At 45.2% G+C, this 20,431-nt stretch overlaps 1 protein-coding gene and 1 non-coding gene across 2 annotated transcripts; both read left to right on the top strand.

Moving 5' to 3' along the window:
- The first annotated feature begins 807 nt into the window (after nucleotides 1-807).
- Nucleotides 808-15,876, top strand: LOC147107198 (eukaryotic translation initiation factor 4 gamma 2-like). Its single transcript, XM_086008376.1, has 15 exons — nucleotides 808-871; nucleotides 955-1,106; nucleotides 2,210-2,320; nucleotides 4,070-4,153; nucleotides 4,244-4,342; nucleotides 4,438-4,576; nucleotides 4,688-4,848; nucleotides 6,477-6,605; nucleotides 6,947-7,045; nucleotides 8,287-8,502; nucleotides 8,959-9,217; nucleotides 10,282-10,486; nucleotides 11,117-11,322; nucleotides 11,529-11,650; nucleotides 12,583-15,876. Exons 2-15 carry the CDS (start codon nucleotides 1,023-1,025, stop codon nucleotides 12,649-12,651), a joined length of 1,983 nt encoding a protein of 660 aa, XP_085864502.1. The 5' UTR covers nucleotides 808-871; nucleotides 955-1,022; the 3' UTR covers nucleotides 12,652-15,876.
- Nucleotides 6,122-6,325, top strand: LOC147107199 (small nucleolar RNA SNORD97). The gene has a single exon (XR_015081281.1). It is a non-coding gene; the product is annotated as a small nucleolar RNA SNORD97 (small nucleolar RNA).
- Nucleotides 15,877-20,431: the final 4,555 nt, after the last annotated feature.

Raw genomic sequence — 20,431 nt, forward strand, 5'->3', positions numbered from 1 at the left:
TCTAGCTTCCCTTTAAATGCATCTATGCTATTGGCCTCAACCACCCCATGTGGTTGTGAGCAATGTTCCCTCTTTTTTATTAAAAAATTTAAAAAAATAAAGTTTAATGTACAGGCCTTTTAAATTTGCTGTGTGGCTGCGAAGGTATCTCTTCCTGCAGCAGCAGCAGATGGTGAGTGGTCTGTGTGGGACCTTGGGATTGGTGTGTGACCGCCCACCTGGGGGGGGGGGGGGGGGGGTTCTCGCATTCTAAAATCAGAATCTCTTGCCAGTACGGAGTCATCTACATTTGTGAATGTGACTGATGTACAAAAAAAAACTGTGGCCTTCTTGCCTTTGTAATGCCTCCATTTGTGCCCTCCAACAACTGCAGGGTTCTTCTGCCAATGTAGCTTGATCTGTCCTGTATCTGTAGTTGAGTTGCCTGGTGGATAGAATGGTTGCCATTAAGATTTGTTGGTCTTAGTGGGGTGATGGATGAAGAGGAAAATTGGTTGGGTTACAATGTGACCCAGCACTGAGATGCCAGTAACCTTGATTTTGGAATCTTTTCTCTACTGCAGATAGTAGACAAAGCCCTTGAAGAGCCCAAGTATAGCTCACTGTATGCTCAGTTATGTCTGCGCCTAGCAGAGGATGCTCCTAACTTTGATGGCCCAACTCCAGAGGGTTTGCTGCAACACCACAAGCAAAGTACGGTAAGCAACGTCCACTTCACCTTGCACATGGCTGGTTGTGAGACGCTATTTTTTAACTTGAGCAACTGCAGCCTATCGTGTACTGATCACCGCCTATATTTTCCAGACATTCAGGCGCCTTTTAATTTCAAAACTTCAAGATGAATTTGAAAACCGTTCCAGAAATGTCGATAGTAAGTATACTTTCATACACTGATTAACATGCTGCACGTCAATGCAATCTTTTATTAAAACACTTTTTTTGTTTCATTTTTAGTCTATGACAAGCATGATGGCCCCCTCTCAAATGAAGAGGAGGAGCAGCGGGCTATTGCTAAGATCAAAATGCTGGGCAACATCAAATTCATTGGAGAGCTTGGCAAACTTGATCTTATCCATGAATCTATCCTTCATAAGTGCATCAAAACAGTAAGTGACTTGGCCCATGTTAGGCTGCTGCTGGCCAGTTCTCATGTAGTTGGTGGCTCCTTTTTCAGCTCCGTTTGGGTTGTATGTACAAAAGAAGCACTATGTATTTAAGACCTTTTAGTTGGAACATCTTGTGCTTGGAGGAGGAAAATCGGGGATGGGGAGATGTCAGTGGGAGGAACAAAGTGATTGAAGGGTTTAAGGGGCTTTTGAAAAGCGCTGGAGGGGTTTGGAGTTCCAGAGATGGGGCATAGAGACAAAAGATGAGATGGAAGGGGAATGCTGGGACGTGGTTGTGGAGATGGAGAAATTTGAAAACTGAAGGCCTTGAAATGGATGCCCTGTGGAAGACTGAGTGGGTGATGCTAGGGAAGAATGGGGGTAATGGGTGTTCCATGATCTCTTGTGTGAGGCCACGAGCTGAAACATAGAATGATTGGTTAAGGCCAGTAATAAACTTAAGTGGGTGCCAGCTAGATTTTCCTCTTCACACTTGTCATAGCTTTCTTATCTCGTTTCATGGTTTAGAACCTTTTGAAATCGGTGTCTTCTTTGACCCTGAGCTGAGCATCAAATCCCACATCCTGTTGTTCACCAAGATGGCCTGTTTCCGCCTGCACAACATTGCCTGCCTCTGCTGCTAAAACCTGTAACCATGCTTTTCACCAGGAATGGACTTCTTCCAATGGCCTCCTTTCTGGCCTCCTATTTGCCCAACTTTGCCAAAACAACCTGCCCTGTTAAAATCCTGCTTGCCCATTGGCACCTCATCAGGAGTCTGGTTAATAGTTGTGCAGGAACGATTAACACTCCTCCCCCTCGGTGCCTGATTTAAAATTTAAACGCTGCCTCCTCTCCCTGTAACATCCTCCAGTACCTGTGTGCCCACCATAAGCAACCACACTTTCAGTTGCCCAGGGCTCACTTGGATAATTTGTTGGTTGTGAAGCATTAAGATGTCCTGCAGATTTATAAATCCAGTTCTTTTCTCAATGGATGTTACGGTACCCAAATAAATTCTGAGATAAATCGCTCACCGTTCCGGTCAATTTAAATTTATGTAAATAATAAAGCTTTTGCACCATTTTATTTTCTGTTCCCAGCTTTTGGAAAAGAAGAAGAGAGTCCAACTTAAGGATATGGGGGAGGATTTGGAGTGCCTCTGTCAGATAATGAGGACAGTAGGACCTAGACTAGACCATGAAAAGGCCAAGGTAAAGTTGTAGGCTGTGGTTTTGTGTACATTATTTAATTGATTCAGGGGAATGGTAATGTATTAGGATTACCAATTGGTTCCCAACCCTGTCTTTATTGCCAGGTCAGTGCACTGTAGCCCTGCACCATCCCTCATATGTACAGCCCTGTGCATTCCAGGAGATCCTCCTGGAAGCCCTGGGGGAGAAGGGTTGAAAGTTTTGGATGTCTTAGGACTGCAGCTCTGCTCCCCCATTTCAGAGCCAGATGTGAATAATCTAGATTCGTCAAGGTGAAAGTTCCTTTTTTTAAGGAAAGGATTCTTTGCGAAGGTTGCGAGAGCTGATGTAGCCTTGAGCTCCGGCTGTGTTTCAGCCCTCGTCTTGACCATTCCAGTTTTTATTTTCTGCTTTGAGGGTGTGGAGCTGCTGATGAGCATTGAAGATTCTGGCGCTGCTCTGTGCTTTGCCTTGATTTGTATACATCTAAAGCTGGCACTAGTTGGAGGGAGCTCCAGTGCAGCTGGAGCTGAATAGTTGTGGCTTTCGGAAGTGTTTACGGTCACGAACAAGACTGTTGCCCTTCACTTGATGTCCTTTCAAGCAGGTGGAAGTGTTAGGACATGTTGAGTAAATAGCTTCAATTGAATGTTTTATTATTCATTTATGGGCTGTAGGTGTCGCTGGCAAGCCCAGCACTTACTGCCCATCCCTGTACAAATGAGTAACTCGCTCGGCCATTTCAGAGGGCAGTTAACACAAAAAAAAAAGTCAAGCGCATTGCTGTGGGTCTGGAGTTGTAGGCCAGACCAGGTAAGGACAGCAGATTTCCTTCCCTAAAGAACATTAGTGAACTAGATGGGTTTTTAATGACACTGCCACACTAGCTGCAGTGTTTACCATCTACAAGATGCACTGCAGCAACCCCCAAACCTGTGACCTCTACCACCGAGAAGGACAAGAGCAGCAGGCGCATGGGAACACATCACCTGCAAGTTGCACACCATCCTGACTTGGAAGTATATCGCTGTTACTTCATAGTAGCTGGGTCAAAATCCTGGAACTCCCTCCCTGACAGCACTGTGGGAGCACCTTCACCACACGGACTGCAGCGGTTCAAGAAGGTGGCTCACCGCCAGCACCTTGAGGGCAATTAGGGATTGGCAATAAATGCTGGCCTTGCCAGTAATGCCCACATCCCATGAACGAATTTTAAAAATCTGGTAGCTTCGTGGTCACCATTATTGATGCTAGCTTTTTTAAATCCAGATTTATTTAATTAACTAATTTTAAATTCCCCATTTAATGCTGCTGTGGAATATTGTCCAATAACACAGCCACTGCTACAGTACCCTCTCTTAGGCAGTCCCTCGGAACCGAGGATGACTTGCTTCCACACTAAAACTGAGTTCTCAGGTGACGAGTCCAATGCGGGACCTACAGTCTCTGTCAGTGCTGGGGTTGTCTGAGGGTCCTGACGTTCCAGGTCCCGAACTTCATTTTAAAGTGTGGAAGATGCCTGTGCGAATTCTTTTAACGTGGGGTGGCCGTTGCACACCAGCTACCACACGGGCTTGACCGAGCAAGGTCTTGGTCCAATGGCAGGGGATCCAAGACGATTGGAGAGCAGGCTCTGCTACATCGGCCTAGCACACACACACACACACACATCTACAGTACCCAATTGAATGCTGATGTACTAAAGTGTTGTCGGCATTAAAATATTTCGCATGTAACGATGTTTGATTCAATACTTTATGCTCTTTCTAGTCTCTAATGGATCAGTACTTTGCCCGGATGCGTTCCTTGATGCAAAATAAGGAATTGCCAGCTAGGATTCGTTTCCTGCTGCAGGTAACTTGTTTGCTTTTGAATTTGGGCTGCTTTGAATGCTAATGCGGAGGTGAAAAGCTGAACTTCTTTCCTCCCCTCTGCCCCGAGCAGGATACTGTGGAGTTGCGTGAGCACCGCTGGGTTCCTCGCAAGGCTTTTATTGACAATGGACCAAAGATGATAAACCAGATTCGTCAAGATACAGTAAAGGTGGGTTGTCACGTGGCTCTGAATTTGGAACTTTTGCGCCTTGGATTCCGTTTCTGTCGAGCTTCAGCTCACACTTCTCTCGCCTCTCTGTGCAGGATTTGGGAGTTTTTATTCCTCCTATGTCTCAAGGAATGAGGAACGACTTCTTTCTGGAGGGATCTTTTATACCACCAGGAAGGAAGTTTGACAGAGACCCACTTGGAGGGCTTGCTGATATGTTTGGACAAATGCCGGGTAAGTATTGGTCTCTGATTTTAGGATCATGGTGTTTGTCTGCTGGACTGTACAAATTAAATACTTCTCCCAGACCTGATCGTGTGCTTTCTGACTTTTCTTGCCTCGCAGGTAGCGGAATTGGTACTGGTCCAGGAGTAATTCAAGACCGATTCTCACCTACCATGGGACGACATCGTTCCAACCAACTTTTTAATGGGCATGGTGGGCATGTACCACCTCAGTCGCAGTTTGGGGAAATGGGAAGCAAGTCTTTCCTTAAATCTAATCAGGTGAGGAATGAGGTTGTTTGAACAGACGGGTAATAATTTATGTTCAGAACCTTTGTATTTTGTTTTTCTCCCTTTTGTTGGACTATGAAGATTGTCATGCCAACCACTTGGTAATGTGCACTGCCTATCCCAGTAACTCAATGGAAAACTGCTTCTGTGATGTTTTATCTTGCTGCATTTGATGCAGCTTCTGTAGTAACATTTGTGTGCAAGTTAATGGGATGTTAAACTTGATGCTGTACTATGTAGGTGGGTGTAATGAATCTAGATTAAAGTTGGGGAAAGCCATTTGTGTAGCTACTTTCTCTTTTCCTCCCTCCACCCCCCCCCCCCCCCCCCAAAAATAAAAGCTTGAAGGAGGGAAGTTGTTTGGTCTGGGCCATGTGCAGTTGAAGACTTGTGTTTTTAAGACCGGGCTGGAATTTAGTGGTATGAGACTCCCTTATGGTGGCTTAACCTGTGCAGGACACAGAATAAGTCCCATCAGCTGTCAGGCACCCCACTGAACAATGTGTCTGATTAGCTACAGCTTTGGTGTCCCAAATTTCTGGTTTAATTGGAATGATGCAAAGGCTTTTTAGAGTAGGTATTAGTAAGCGTGAAATGTATGGGAAGCAGCTGTCATTGTGCAATACTTGAAACTTGCAAGACACATCTTGTAGAAATGTACTGATGCAATATTACTTACTGTTCCACCTTTCGTGCTATGATGCATTAAGGGGTGCATGCTAAGGCTGCACAGAAATAAACACAATCCTGGAAACTCATTTGGCAGGCAAATAATCTAATTTTAAAATGGAGACTTTAACCAAGATGCATGTCTGCAAACCACTGGCTTCATGCTGCTGTGGTTGCAGAGCAGCTGTGGTCTTGTGGAGTGCATGTTCGAGGCTGTCCTTTGCTTTTTTTTTGTATATTCAGTTTCCACCGTGCCAGGAGAGGGCTTTCCTGCCACTTGGGATGTGCCTGTCTCTCTGGGAGCCAGCTTCTGGGCCCTGGTTGCTGATGGACAAGAAAGCACCGATGTTGGAAGGAGTGGTGTCCAGGACCCGCTTGGCTACTAGTTGAGTGTTTGTCCTGTTAAGGCTGAGCCTGGCAGTGGGTAGTGTTGGCACACACAAGCGACTGTTCTATTACAGGGACAGAACCAGCATTACCATGGACAAAACCAGGGACACTCGCCCCAGCAACCAGCACAATCCAAGGGCATGCCTCCCCGGTTCATAAAGAAAGGACAGATCAATGAGGTAATCTGGACATATTTACTGGTTCGGTGCCCGATGATTAACGAAAGACGCGTTATTGCGAGGACTAATCTGGCAGGCCATTCTTACTATTCAACTTACCATGTCCTTCCTTCCTTGCCCATTCCCCTCTTCTTCCCCCTGGCCCCCTTGCTTTTCTTTCCCCCCCCCCCCCCCCCCCGTTACGAATAGCTGGCCAGTGTCCTGTGAGCGCAATTGAAAGATGAGGGCAGCCACTTGAGTTTGAGCCTGACGCAGTAACCAGCTGATCTTCAGACCTATATTGAACCTTTTTGAAGTGTCACATGTTTGCATGCAGTACTAACTGTTGTGTGTATATTGTAGATGTGCTGCTGATGGTAAGGTTTGCCTGTTTCTTTACAGATCAGTTTGAGGCCTGCACAGTCATTTTTGCTGAATAAAAATCTGGTGCACAAGCTTCAACCACAAACACCAACTATGATCCCACCAAGTGCGCAGCCACCTCGTACTCAGACACCGCCACTGGGGCAGGTATGGTTTGTTTCGCTGCGGGGCCTTCTGTAGAACAGTAGCTCGTAAACTAGCTTTAAATCAAATTCCCTTTGCTGCACTCCCCCTTTAAGAGTTGAGAAGTGGATCCAAACCTAAGTGGTGTATCTTGCTATACTGAAGATGTCATTAAATATTGGAGAGGCCTTCACACTGGGAGTGGGTTAAACAATTGTCAGCTTTACTGTTCCTTGTTTAATTGCTCATGCCTGTTGGTACATTCTAACACTGGTTGTCATTTTTGAGTGGCTGTACTGTAAGACGTGATTTCTGTAAACACCTGCATGTGTCGTGTTTGAGTAGTAATGTGTGTTGCTTGTTAGCCCCCTCAATTAGGTCTCAAAACAAATCCACCCTTGATTCAGGAGAAGCCTGTGAAGAACAAGAAAGCACCTTCCAAAGAAGAACTGATAAAACTGACTGTGAGTGACTATGGGTGACTTAAATTCTGGGGGGTGGGGGGGAATACTTGTCTAAACTAGCTTCAAACATTCCCCCCCCCCCCCACCCAATTGAGTAGAGACAGAATATGGTGGGCCTGCATGTGGAGACATGTATACGATGAGCTGTAAGTCAGTGGTTTTAAACACGCCATACAATGTTCCCTTTTTGTGCGGCCCATTCAAAATTCCACGCATGTGTGGTTTTTCCGTTTAAAGGCCATTGAGCCGGCTGTGCAGGGCTGCCGAACATAGCAACATAGAAGATCGGAGCAGGAGTAGGCCATTCAGCCCCTCGAGCCTGCTCCGCCATTCAATGCGATCATGGCTGATCATCCAAATTCAGTACCCTGTCCCTGCTTTCTCCCCATATCCCTTGATCCTCCTTGAATATATTTAATGAATTGGCCTCCACTGCCTTCTGTGGTAGAGAATTCCACAGGTTCACCACTCTCTGGGTGAAGAAAGTCCTCCTCATCTCTGTCCTAAATGGCTTACCCCTTATCCTTAGACTATGACCCCTAGTTCTGGACTCCCCTGCCATCGGGAACATCCTTCCTGCATCTAGTCTGTCCAGGCCTGACAGAATTTTATAGGTTTCGATGAAATCCCCTCAATCTTCTAAACTCCAGTGAGTACAAGCCCAATCGACCCACCGAGGATGCTGGGCTGATGGTGTTTGGGTGGGGGGGGGGGGGCACTCTCCTGAGTTCTGAAAGATATCCAACACCACTGCAGCGCCACTCAGCTGGTTAGTTAGCCCGTGCTCGAGCAAATGCTTGTGAAGCCACCAGAGCCGAATAGTGCCTGTAATGGTGCTGTACACTTCCCTATAAGGGGCGAAAGTATTACAAATGTTCACCCCGAGTTTGTGACGGTGCAGCCCCCTTCTTAAAAAGGAAGGTTGCCGTGGGATGCCGAGCTGCAATGTGCACCTTACTGGGATGTGGGTGTTGCTGGCATTTATTGCCCTTGAGAAGGTGGTGGTAAACTGCCACCGTGAACTGCTGTTCACAATACTTTGTAGTGGTTTGGTACAACCGAGTTGTTTGGGCCATTTCAGAGGGCAGTTACATTGCTGTGGGTCTGGAGTCATATAGGCCAGACCGGGTAAGGACGGCAGATTTCCTTCCCAAGGACATTGGTGAACCGGATGGTCTTTTACGACAATCCGGTAGTTTTATCGTTGCCGTTACTGAGTTTCTCGGTTAATTCCTTTGCAGGAGACTATCCTAACGGAGTACCTGACTAATGTTAACGTTAAAGACGCTGTCAATGGAGTGAAGGAGATGAGGGCTCCAAAGCCTTTCCTGCCGGAAATGTTGAGCAAGATGATGGTTCACACATTAGATCGCTCTGATGAGGACAAAGAACAAGCCAGCACTCTGATCAATTCACTCAGACAGGAGGGGCTTGTTACTGGAGAAAACTTCATGCAAGTAAGTGATTTTTTTTAATCTAGTGGAATTGTTGAAGTTTCTTTTTGGAGGATCCAAGTTGGTAACTGGAGGCTTGCTACTTCAGTTTGCTTTATTCTCTTCCTGCCCCTAGACCAAATTGTACCTAAGTGCTGTGAACAAAATCTGTCGCATCTTAAAGCAGGTGCTCTTTTTTTCTATTGTAGCCATGTTATCTTGGCGTACCCGTTAACGTTTAATGATTGACCCTTGACTGGGAGCCATCTGGGTTTTTAAAGCTTAAGTTGACTATAATCTGTCCTCTACAATGCATGTTTTAATCAAGCTGGTTATCACAAAGGGTGACCATTCTTTACCTGCTCTAATACCTGTTCTTGCAAGATATTATTCAGTGTTCTGTTCATGTATTGCATCTTTGTGCAGTCATTGGGATATATTTTACTCTATATAAATTTACTTATTTAACATTGGTTACAGGCTTTCCTGAATGTATTGGACCAGTGCCCCAAGCTAGAGGGGGATATCCCTCTGGTGAAATCGTACTTGGCCCAGTATGCAGCACGTGCCGTCATCTCTGAGCTTGTGACCCTGTTGGAGCTTGCCCAGCCCTTTGAGAATGGAACCCAATTCCCCTTATTCCTGCTTTGCCTACAGCAGCTTGCCAAATTGAAGGATCGAGAGTGGCTGACTGACCTCTTTCAACAGAGCAAGGTCAACATGCAGAAGATGCTGCCAGGTGTGTGCTCCATGGGTCGATTGTCTCGCACGGTGGGGGGGGGTGGGACGGGGAATTAATTGGGAAAAGAATTCAACCCACTCTTGTAATTGAGTGACTGTCCTTGAAAGGAGTGGCCAAGGGCATAGAGCTGTGACTATCTGTTGAAAGCAATGGGACTTGATTTGTACGGCTAACTTTTTTTCCCCCGACTCAAATTTTCATCTGAGCTTTCATCCAGAGACTTGATTGGAATTTTTTTTTTAAAGCTGGGTTACTGTGAAATGTTTGTTGGTCATCTCATCAGTTAGTTACTCTAAATCCACCTCAGGCATTTGATTTTGCATAGTACAGGAAACTTGTTTAAACGGCACCTAAATATCTGGAATTCTCTATTAACCGGCAAAATTCTCGCTCCGAAAACAACACCTCAATAACCGGCAATGTTGCCGAGTCAGTCTGGGGGTAGTTCTCCAAACTGCCACTACTTGGCTTCTTGGCGCAGTCGGAACACCTCTAACAGGAGTCTGACTCTCCCGTGCTGCCGGTAGTCTCTTCTGATGCGCCATTTTACAGGGGTACTGTGTCTACCACGCTGCTGGTAGTCATTGCCTTGCATTACCCTCAACTGGCAGTACTGTACTTAAGCATCTTCCACCATCCATTTAACACAACATTCTGTAGGTGAGTACCCAATTACTGTATACTGCACATTTCTTGATTTAAAAAATAAAAAAATCTTTGTTAAAAATAGCCTCGGTGGATAACCCTCTCCGTGATCCGGAATTTTTAATCAACCGGCAACATGTCGGTGCCGGATACCATCAAAGAGTTTCCTGTAGAATAGTTTGGGGCTGTTCTAATACTTCCCCCTTCTGTTTTTTGGAAGCCTTTTGTATCTTGAAATTTGTGGGTGTGTATTAAATTAAAATATTGGGCGGGGGGGGGGCAGGTATATTAAATCAAAGCGTTGGTTGCTTGATATCTGCTATGAAAATCTGGTCTTCCCAAATTGAATTTGTCCAGTTACAATGTACTTGTACAGTGTTCTAGTACATGGTCCACTTACACTTTCTCTCAAACAGAGATTGACCAAAATAAGGATCGCATGTTGGAGATTCTGGAGGGGAAAGGACTCAGTTTCCTGTTCCCGCTACTAAAATTGGAGAAAGAGTTGGCAGAACAGATCCAGAATGACCCAGCCCCTCAAGCCATTTATAAGTGGATCAAGGATAACATTTCTCCCAAATTGCATACAGATAAAGGATTTGTCAACATTCTTTTAACCAGGTACGTGACAGCAATTGTTTTCTGGCCATTTGGGAAGAGGGAGAAGGTTGTAAACACTATATTGAGCCTGGAATGTGGAGCAGCCAATTTCTGCTCCCCAAAGCACCAGATTGCCTTACGATCACTGCCCGTGTCGTGCGATCTTTTACATCCACCTGAGCATGCAAGTCTTGTCTGAAAGACGGTACCTCAGCAAAGCAGCACTCCTTTTTAGTGCTGCACTGAAGTGTCAGCCTAGCTGGTGTACTCTGGTCCTGGAGAGCTTGAACTCTGACTTCAGGTGGGGTCTCCCAACTCGGCCTCTCCATGCCCTTGCTTTAAATGAAGCTTTAACCCTTAAGGGATTATATTTGGCTAAATACCAACACAGCGTGGCAATTTTTATCCCATGGAAAACCAATTTAATAACTCCTCATCAGAAACTAAGGTGTGTCTGTGTTGATGAATAAGCTGTTTCATAGTGACTAGAACAGAACTAACTTGCAAGGTTATGGGGCTAAATTGGACAGCTTTCACAGGCACAATGGGATGAATAACCTTGATTCTGATTCTAAGGAAGTTGGGTTGCAGTTGATTTGCTGGGCTGGTTACAGGAGTCTCCATTAACTGTAAGGAACTTTGCTCTTGCAGCTTCCTGCAGCACATTTCTAAGATGGCCCCAGCTGAAAGTGCTGACCCAACAGGTGTTCCTTCCAAAGAAGTGCTGGAACCGGAAAAGCAGCTGCTCCTGTCCTTTAAGCCAGTAATGCAGAAGTTCCTGCACGACCACACTGAGCTGCAGGTTAGCGCCCTATATGCATTGCAGGTGCATTGCTACAATCATAACTTCCCTAAAGGTAAGATTCAGACAGGCTTTCTCTCCTGCCCTTCCATCTCTTCCTTCCTCACCCCCCCCCCCCCCCTTCCATTTCTCTGCCCTTCCCTTCCTCACCCCCCCCTTTCCATTTCTCTCCCCCTTTTGTCCAGTTGGACACTGGCATTGAAATTGTCTTGTTCTGCATGGCATTTGATGTTTACATGTGAACTGCTTCTTGGCTTTCAGGTATGTTACTGCGCTTTTTTGTGAACTTTTATGACATGGAAATAATAGAAGAGGAAGCCTTCTTAGCGTGGAAAGAAGATATCAGCCAGGAGTTCCCGGGAAAAGGCAAAGCTTTATTCCAGGTAACTGGGAGTGTGTGTGCTCCGTGTACATTGGGTATCTGTTCTTTAGGACTGACTTTGGGAGGTGAGCAGGATTCTGCTGAAATAACACCGGAACCTTCACGTTTGTAGATCCTGTTTCTCCCCCTTGCCGCCTTACTTTTAGGATGCAAGTAAAGGGTCTTTTGAACCTTCTGATTATTGAGACTATAACCGTGGGTTAGTAACTTAAACTAGTCAAGTAAAAGCTGCTAAATGTGGACCAATTCCTTTGCCTTGTATCTGCTTGGGATGTCCTACAGCACTTTTACAGGCAGTGGATTGCTTTAAAGTGCAGGTGGACACAAGATGCCCCATAAATGGGTGAAATAACTGACCAATTTATCTGTTGTAATGTCTGAACGTTGGCCTGGACATTGATCCTATTTTTCTCCCACAAATTGCTGAGATGAGACCAGCAAGGGCCTAGGTTGTAACCACCTTATCCAAGGGGTCTTGGTGCCCCAGACTGTGACGCTCTTGGTCCTGCACTGAAGTCTCCTGGGGTCAGACTCAAACCTGTGACTACCTCCGTAGGTGTGAATTTTGCCAACTGACCCGAGCTGATGCTGAAACCAATGTGGCCGCATCAAGTCTGATTGCAGACATCTAGAGGGAAGATGAGCGGCATTTTTTCACTTGTTGGGATCTGAAAAGGTGGTGGAAGCTGATTACATCAATAATTTTAAAAGGGAGTTGGATGGGTTCTGGGGGATGAGGAACTCTCAGGGTTACGGACAAAAAGTGAGGGAGCGTGGGACTGAGCACGACTGCTCTTTCAAAGAGCCAGCACGGGAAACGGCGGGCCGAATGGCCTCGTGTACTGCAAGTTTCTATGAATCTGTAAAGTCTTGCGGTTTCAGTCTCTGCTGAGTTACTTTGATTAACCAACCCGAACCTGATCTGACTTCTAGGTGAATCAGTGGCTAACCTGGCTGGAAACAGCAGAGGAGGAAGAATCCGAAGAGGAGGAAGGTGACTGAAAACCGGCCAAAGCCTTAAAATTGTGCAAATATACTGTTGCTGTGATGTAACTGCGTTCGTCCCAACCGCTGCAGAGATTCATTCCACTGTTGGCAGTATTTAGCGCAGGAGCATGTTCATGGCTCAATTTCTTCTGCATAACCTTTAGTGTATGTCTTAAGCGTAGTGTACCATTGAATCTTAAGATTACCATACCTTTTTAGGCAACTTCATGGCCTGTGAATAGCATGCAATAACTGAACCCTAAATTTACTCCGTGCAAGCAGTCGTTATAATGAAGACGATGCTGTTGGCTGCTGTTCTACAATTGGTTGATAATGAACTGAATAGCAACACCAAGACACTGTAGAAATGCACTTTGCTCAGCAAAATACTTGAGTCGTTGCAATATTTGATTTTTTTTCCTCCCTTTTGGATTGTTAAGAAAAAAAAACCTTCAATAAATTGGAAACTGTAATCGGTGGGTTGCAGCTGTGACATTAATTTGCCTGAATTTCTACCTCCATTATTGGGCCAGGGTTAACTGCTTCAATCCTACATCCTGGGCAAATGCACAAGTCTTTAATTTCTACTTTACTGGCACAATAACTAAATTGTGACGTGGTAAAAATGACCTTGAAGCACTTGTTTAAGATGGGGGGGAAAAAACTTCAATGGTGAGATTAATGGAACTGACCTTTCTTTGGACCCCTTGTATGTGATGGTAACAATGAAGCCTACTTAATTTATCAAGTTGTGTTCACTACTTGTTCACATGCCCTGATTTTATATACAAGTAACTTGTACCTATAATAAACATTGTGATACTTGACACCTCCCCTTTCCTGCTGGTGTTTATTTCAGTGTTTCTTGTATGGAAATTGAAGACACTTTTTTTATTATGGGGCACCCAAGTCTTGTCACCAAAGAGCCAGCTGTCTGCTTGCCCCCTGATGATCTATCCAAGTGGTCACAGGACATTTGGGGAGGGTGTTCTTCCTCCTGAGCTTCCCATTGCTGTGGCCATCATGGGAGACCTACAATAATCTGATTTTCATGCACGGTCAGGTGCTTTTAAAGTTGTACTCTTAATTTTTTTTTAATCCATGGATGCACATGCTTTCTGCATGGAGGGGGGTGGTGGTGACACACAAGACATTGATGGCCCCTCGTGGCAGCAGACATGACTCGTAACATGCTGAATAAACTGCATTTCCATAGGGTTAATGCACATACTTTGGTGCTTTGAGGTTAATGCTGAGTTTCTTTCTGGTCGCGCTAGATGGATTGACACATGGAAGAGTTACAACATTCCTGGATGCTCAGTGTGTACATTTACCAACTTCACATTTCTGCCAAGGCTAGACTAGGGGGGGGCACCTGCTTCCTTCAGCTCAATATCGTTCGGTTTGAACTTCATTTTTCATCTAAAATTCAAATACTTTAAAATTGAAAAACTATCGCTTGAAGTTAACTCCTAACGAACTCGGATAATAGATTCCTGCCTCTGTTTCGGAGGTGGGAATCCCAGACTTCAGAGTTTTGTATTGGTGAGTCGGATGAACTCTAGCAAGTGGTCTGTAAGCTCCATCACTAAGTCTTAAACACCTGGCCCAGTGCCTAGAGGTAGGAACCAAACTCACCGATGCGATCAGCTGGTAAGATGTAAAATTCTACCGATACCAGCCTTTACTACTTGTGGGTCATGGTGGGGGAGGAGGCAGATTTGAGCAGAAGTCTTGTGGAAAATATACTCCACTAACAACTTAGTAACTGAGCTAATCAAGGGGTTGGAGTTGCCTTGACAAGGTTCAATAAAACTACTGTGAAGTAGTCCCAATGACATCACTTGGTTATTAAAGAATATCTTTTAAAATTAATGTTGCAAAAGTCTGGATCCTTGGGTAAATCTTGAGGATTTTAGCCGAGTAATATTGGACTGCACTACAGTGTCCTAACATGTTACAGGATGGCTCCATTGAACATGAGAATATGGGGTTAAGTTGAGGAACGCTACTGAAAATAAGGAGCTGGGTTTGGCATAGCGTGAGGATTTGTAATACTAGCTTAATCTCTAAAGGGGCACTCTTGTGAGGTGTCCATTAGTTACCAGGCTGATTTAATTGCAGAGGATAATAGACTACAAGAGGCTTAATTGATCTTGTTTTATAAAGTGGTGTGTGCCTCTTCCTGATTGGCTTCCCCCGGGTATTGTGGGACAGAGTGGACATTTGCGTGGCAGTGTCCCGGGTGCCGGCTGACTTCCGCGAGTGATGAATCTATTTCTTTGCATCACCAAAGCTCGCTCGTCATTATCGCTTGGGATGTTTCACTTGTCCCTGCTGCAAGATTCATGCTGTTCTTGTAATCTTTCCTCCCACGTAACCATATGGTAAACAAATCTGTAATGATGGGTGGTGAGAACTCGATTGATTTCATTTGGAGACATAATCATGAGGTGGAAGGGATCTTGTCCCCGTTCCAGAAGATGAGCAGTGTCCAGTTTATTATTTAAAAATCTGATTGAGTGTGCATGTTACAGATTCTCAGTACTTCAGCTTTAGAGGAGTCAGCCATTCAGCCCCTCTAGCCTGTTCTACCATTTAATTATATTATGGCTGATCTGTATCTTGACTCCAACTACCCTTCATTTTATAGAACTTGTGGATAAAGGTTTAATCCCCAACTTGCAGTAATGTTTGACAAGTCCAGCGCAATGTTCCCGTTAAACTGACAATGGTGGATAAATCTTGTATCCAAACCAATCTGTTGAACCTAAATGCAAATTAACAGGATCAAAAGTAAACTTTAATGTAAGGGTTCACTAATATAGTAGAGCCCTGGGCTGCGGTGCTGTGCAGTTGCGACCCTCCAACCTTGGATTAGAGCGTTCAGGCAGTGTCAAAAGTATTCACGTTAAAACAATCCATGAGAGCTCCTGGTGCAGTTCTTCAGTACATCAGCTTTATATAGGATTAATTTTTTCGAGCCAAGGCTGGTAGATGGAGTTAGGATACAGATCAACCATGATCTCATTAAATAGTGGAACAGGCTCGGGGGGGGCTGAATGGCCTCCGACTGTTCCTATGTTGAATAGTTTCTCTGCAATTCCAGGTTTGCTCATTGCAACAGAGAACCATCATTCAGTTTAATAAAAAAAAAACACTCTTTTTGTACCAGAAACACTTTCTAACCGAGACTTTGGGCTTGTACCAACACAATAAAAGTGGTTGTGGTGTGATTCACTTTGGACTCCAGTGATCTGTAAACCTGAGCATATTTTGCCTGTGATTTGAAGGTTGGCGCGCGAGTTAGTTGAAGAGAAACTTGCAGCTTCCTGTTTTTGCTAAAGGCTTATTATGACTCAAGAAATCCTTTTTTAGGTTGGAGCAATTCATCTGCCCAAATATAGTGGTTAATTCACGAGCTGAGCAATGGCGTCTTAATTTCTCACTAATTGTATTTGTGGAATGTTACAGTAATGAGGGTCTGTGACCAGAGCGCAGATTTAAGATAATTGGCGAAAGAACCAGAGGGGAAGAGGAGAATTTTTACATTTTTTGTTCAAAAGCTCGACACCATTCAGGATAAATCAATCCACTTGCGAAGATGGTGTAAGTAGATTTTTTTTAATTCGTTCATGGGATGTGGGCGTCGCTGGCAAGGCCGGCATTTATTGTCCATTCCTAATTGCCCTTGAGAAGGTGGCGGGGTTATGGGGAAAGAGCAGGGGGGAGTGGGACTATTTGGAGAGATCTTTCAAAGAGCTGGCCCAATGGGCCAAATGGCCTCCTACGCTGTATGAATCTAAGACCAAAAATTGCTCAATCTGGTTTTCTGCAACTCACTAAGTTTGCAGTTTCACGTCAGATACGAGTAACCATATCCCAGTTCCTCTTTTTAAATCAGAGAGGGGTAAGTGCGGGTTTCCCTTGGCTGGTGAGCAATCTGCTATGGAGACGAGTTGCTTTCCTCACAGCAGGAGACTAGTCTGTTGGTGAGCCCCCCCCCCCCCCCCTTGGGGGGCATCCTCTGGCTTTCAGGATTAAAACCGGCCAGCGTGAGATTGCCTACGTCGCTCTGAATCAGGGAGCGGACTCTGGTCCCGTCTTCATCCACTGTCTGTACTCCTGCACCTTGCAGCAGGAGTCACTAGATAGCCAAGTGAGTGAGAACGCTGGCTGATTTCCTACCTCCTCTCCCGTAGGCCCCCAATACCACTTCAGTGAGGCCAGCTAGCTCGCCACAGCGCGATCCAACTTGGAAACGCCTGCTCTCTCTGGTTTGGCTGCCTTAACCAGTGTGGGGGAGGGAAGAAACTCAATTATTTTGCTTTCAACGGTGTGGCGCGACGCTAGTTTTGTAAACTAAAAGCTGTCGTTATTCTCAGCACAATGCTTTCCCTCTCCTAAATGCAAGGGCCCGTTACATTTGAGTAGGTTTATATTCTGGAAGTTTCACCACATGACCGCTCGCCCCCACACTCCCGCCATTGGTCGCCTGACACATCCATCCTCGCGGTGCACCCCCCACCCCTGCACACAACCAATCGGAAAGCGAACAGACTCTTGGTTAACTGATTGGATGTTTCTTGACTGTCGGTCAAACAGGCCCCAAACACCCCTTCCAGGTGAAACAGCGATTTACTTGTACTTCTTGCAATTTAGTATACTGTATTCGCTGCTCACGATGTCTCCTCTACATTGGGGAGACCAAGCGCAGATTGGGCGACCGCTTTGCGGAACACCTCCGTTCAGTCCATAAGGGGGACCCCAAGCTTCCGGTCACCTGTCACTTTAATTCTCCGCTCCACTCCCACTCTGACCTCACCGTCCGCGGCCTCTTACATTGTTCCACGGAAGCTCAGCGTAAGCTCGAGGAACAGCACCTCATCTTCCAATTAGGCACTTTACAGCCTTCTGGACTCAACATCGCGTTCAGCAATTTCAGATCATAACCTCGGCCCCTATCGTATATATTTTTTATCCACACTTTTTGTTTGTGCCCTTTGTTCTTCTCTCCCACATGGCAGCTGTCCCTCATTCTGCCAGCGCAATTCACACCCCATCTAGAGCCATCCTTTGTTCCTTTACCTGTCCCATTACCATCTCCTCTCGCCTTGAATATCTCTTAATGCCCCTTAACCTCTCCTGCCTTCTATCCTATCACAGACCTTCCCTTTCGTTCTTTCATCCCCTCCCCCATTTCCCAGCCCCTACAACTTGCTTAAAAATCTGTTCCATTTCCTGCGTTTTTCCAGTTCTGACGAAAGGTCATCGACCTGAAACGTTAACTCTGTTTCTCTCTTCACAGATGCTGTCTGACCTGCTGAGTATCTCCAGCATTTTCTGTTTTTATTTCAGCCTTTTCTATTCCCCATCTCCAATATTATTGTAACTCATAAACAAAACTCTTCAAAGAACGTGAAGAAAACACACCTTTTTTCAACGCCTCTATGATTTTTCTCTGCAGTTTTGCTCACAGCAGTGCCCTGGAGATTAATAAGAAGGTAAGAAACAGGAGCAGGAGTCGGCCATTTGGCCCCTCGAGCCTGCAATAAGATTGCAGCTGATCTTCAACCTCAACTCCTCCTTCCTGCCCGATCCCCATATCCCTTGATTCCCCTACAGTCCAAAATTCTATCAATCTCTGCATGTACGTAAACGCACAAAGTGTGGTGAATAAGGTTGGTAAGCTACAAGCACAATTAGCTGTGTGGCAATATGATGTTGTGGCAATAACGGAAACGTGGCTTAAAAATGGTGAGGACTGGGCACTTAATATTCAAGGGTACAAGGTGTTCAGAAAAGATAGAGAAGGAAAAAAGGGAGGTGGGCTGGCAGTGCTGATTAAGGAAGATGTAGTGTTGGAAAGGGAGGATGTTCTTGAGGGGACAAGGACAGAATCCATTTGGTTAGAGTTGAGCAAAAAGGGTATGATCACACTATTGGGGGTATTCTATAGGCCTCCAAATAGTGAGGGAGGTAGAGGAGCAAATCTGCAGGGAAATCGTAGAGATATGCAAGAGCTATAGAGTGGTGATATTGGGGGACTTTAATTACCCAAATATCGATTGGGATAATGCTTGGGTAAAGGGAAAGGAGGGGGTGGAATTTCTGAAATGTGTTCAGGAGAATTTCCTTGACCAATATGTTCTTGGCCCAACTAGGAAGGAGGCATTGCTGGATCTAGTGCTGGGGAATGAGGTGGGCCAGGTCGACCAAGTGTCTGTGGGAGAACACTTGGGTACGAGTGATCATCGTATAAGATTTAGATTAGCAATGGAGGGGAACAAGGAACAATCTAAAGTGGAACTTCTAAGCTGGAATAGGGCTAATTTCAATGGGATGCGAAAGGATCTAGCCAGGGTAAAATGGAACTGACAGGAAAAACTGTAACGGAACAATGGGTGATCTTTAAGGAGGAGATGTTCCAAGTACAGGCTAGGTACATTCCAACAAGAGGGAAGGGTAAGGGAACCAAAGCAAGGGCTCCTTGGATGACGAGGGAGATAGAGAAGATGATGAAACAAAAAAGAGGGTGTATGATGAATGTCAGGTGAATTCTTCAAGGGAGAACCAGACCAAATACAGTAAGTTGAGAGGGGATGTGAAGATGAAAATAAGATTGGCAAAGAGAGAATATGAGAGTAAAATGGTGGCTAACATAAAAGGGAACCCAAAAATCCTCTACCAGCATGTAAACAGTAAGCAGGGAGTAAGAGGTGGGGTGGGGCCTATTAGAGACAAAGAAGGTGATATATGCTTAGAGGCACAGGGCAAGGCTAGAATACTCAATGAGTACTTTGTATCGGTGTTTATTAAGGAGGTGGATGCTGACAAAATATCGGTAGTGGAAAAGGTAGAAGCAATGGAAGGGGTGAAAATTGATAGACAGGATGAACTAGAAAGGCTGAGTATGCTTAGAGTGGACAAGTCGCCTGGTCCAGATGGCTTGCATCCCAGGTTGCTAAGGGAATTGGGGGAGGAGCTAGCGGAAGGGTTTGCCATAATTTTGCAATCTTCCCTAGATGCGGGGGAGGTGCCTGAGGATTGGAAAGTGGCAGTTGTGACACCATTGTTCAAGAAAGGGTGTAAGGACAATCCTAGTAACTACAGGCCGGTCAGTTTAACATCAGTGGTAGGTAAAGTTTTAGAAACAATAATCAAGGAAAAAATTAACGGGCACTTGGAGAGGTTTAAGCTAATTAAGCAGAGCCAACAAGGATTTGTTAAAGGCACATCGTGTTTGACTAATTGAATTTTTTGATGAAGTAACAGAGGATTGATGAAGGGAATGCAATGGATGTTGTCTACATGGATTTACAGAAGGCGTTTGACAAAGTACCACATAGAAGGCTGGTTAACAAAATTGAGACTCATGGAATGGGTGGGTCAGTGGCAGCTTGGATAAGGAATTGGCTTAAGGACAGAAAACAGCAAGTTGTGGTAAATGGCTGTTTTTCAGACTGGATGATGGTAGACAGTGGTGTTCCCCAAGGGTCAGTACTGGGGCCACTGCTTTTTTTGATATATATAAATGATCTGGATATTGGAATACAGAGTAGAATTTCTAAATTTGCCGATGACACCTGATGCACTATCAATTACTCATAAAAGACTGAGAGTTAGAAGAGTAACTAAAGGCTTTTATTAACAACAGAATGGAGGTCTGCCTCGCGTGGTCGACCGGTCCATGATACTAAGGGCTGGGGAGCAGTCACCTTTATACTCGGACCTGTGGGAGGAGTCAGCCGAGGCATGTCCAGGCATGTACACAGTGGAATACAAACAGTGGTTT

Source organism: Somniosus microcephalus, chromosome 15 (genome assembly GCF_052327205.1).
Source record: "Somniosus microcephalus isolate GS21.2 chromosome 15, FLI_Smic_1.0, whole genome shotgun sequence".
NCBI lineage: Eukaryota > Metazoa > Chordata > Chondrichthyes > Squaliformes > Somniosidae > Somniosus > Somniosus microcephalus.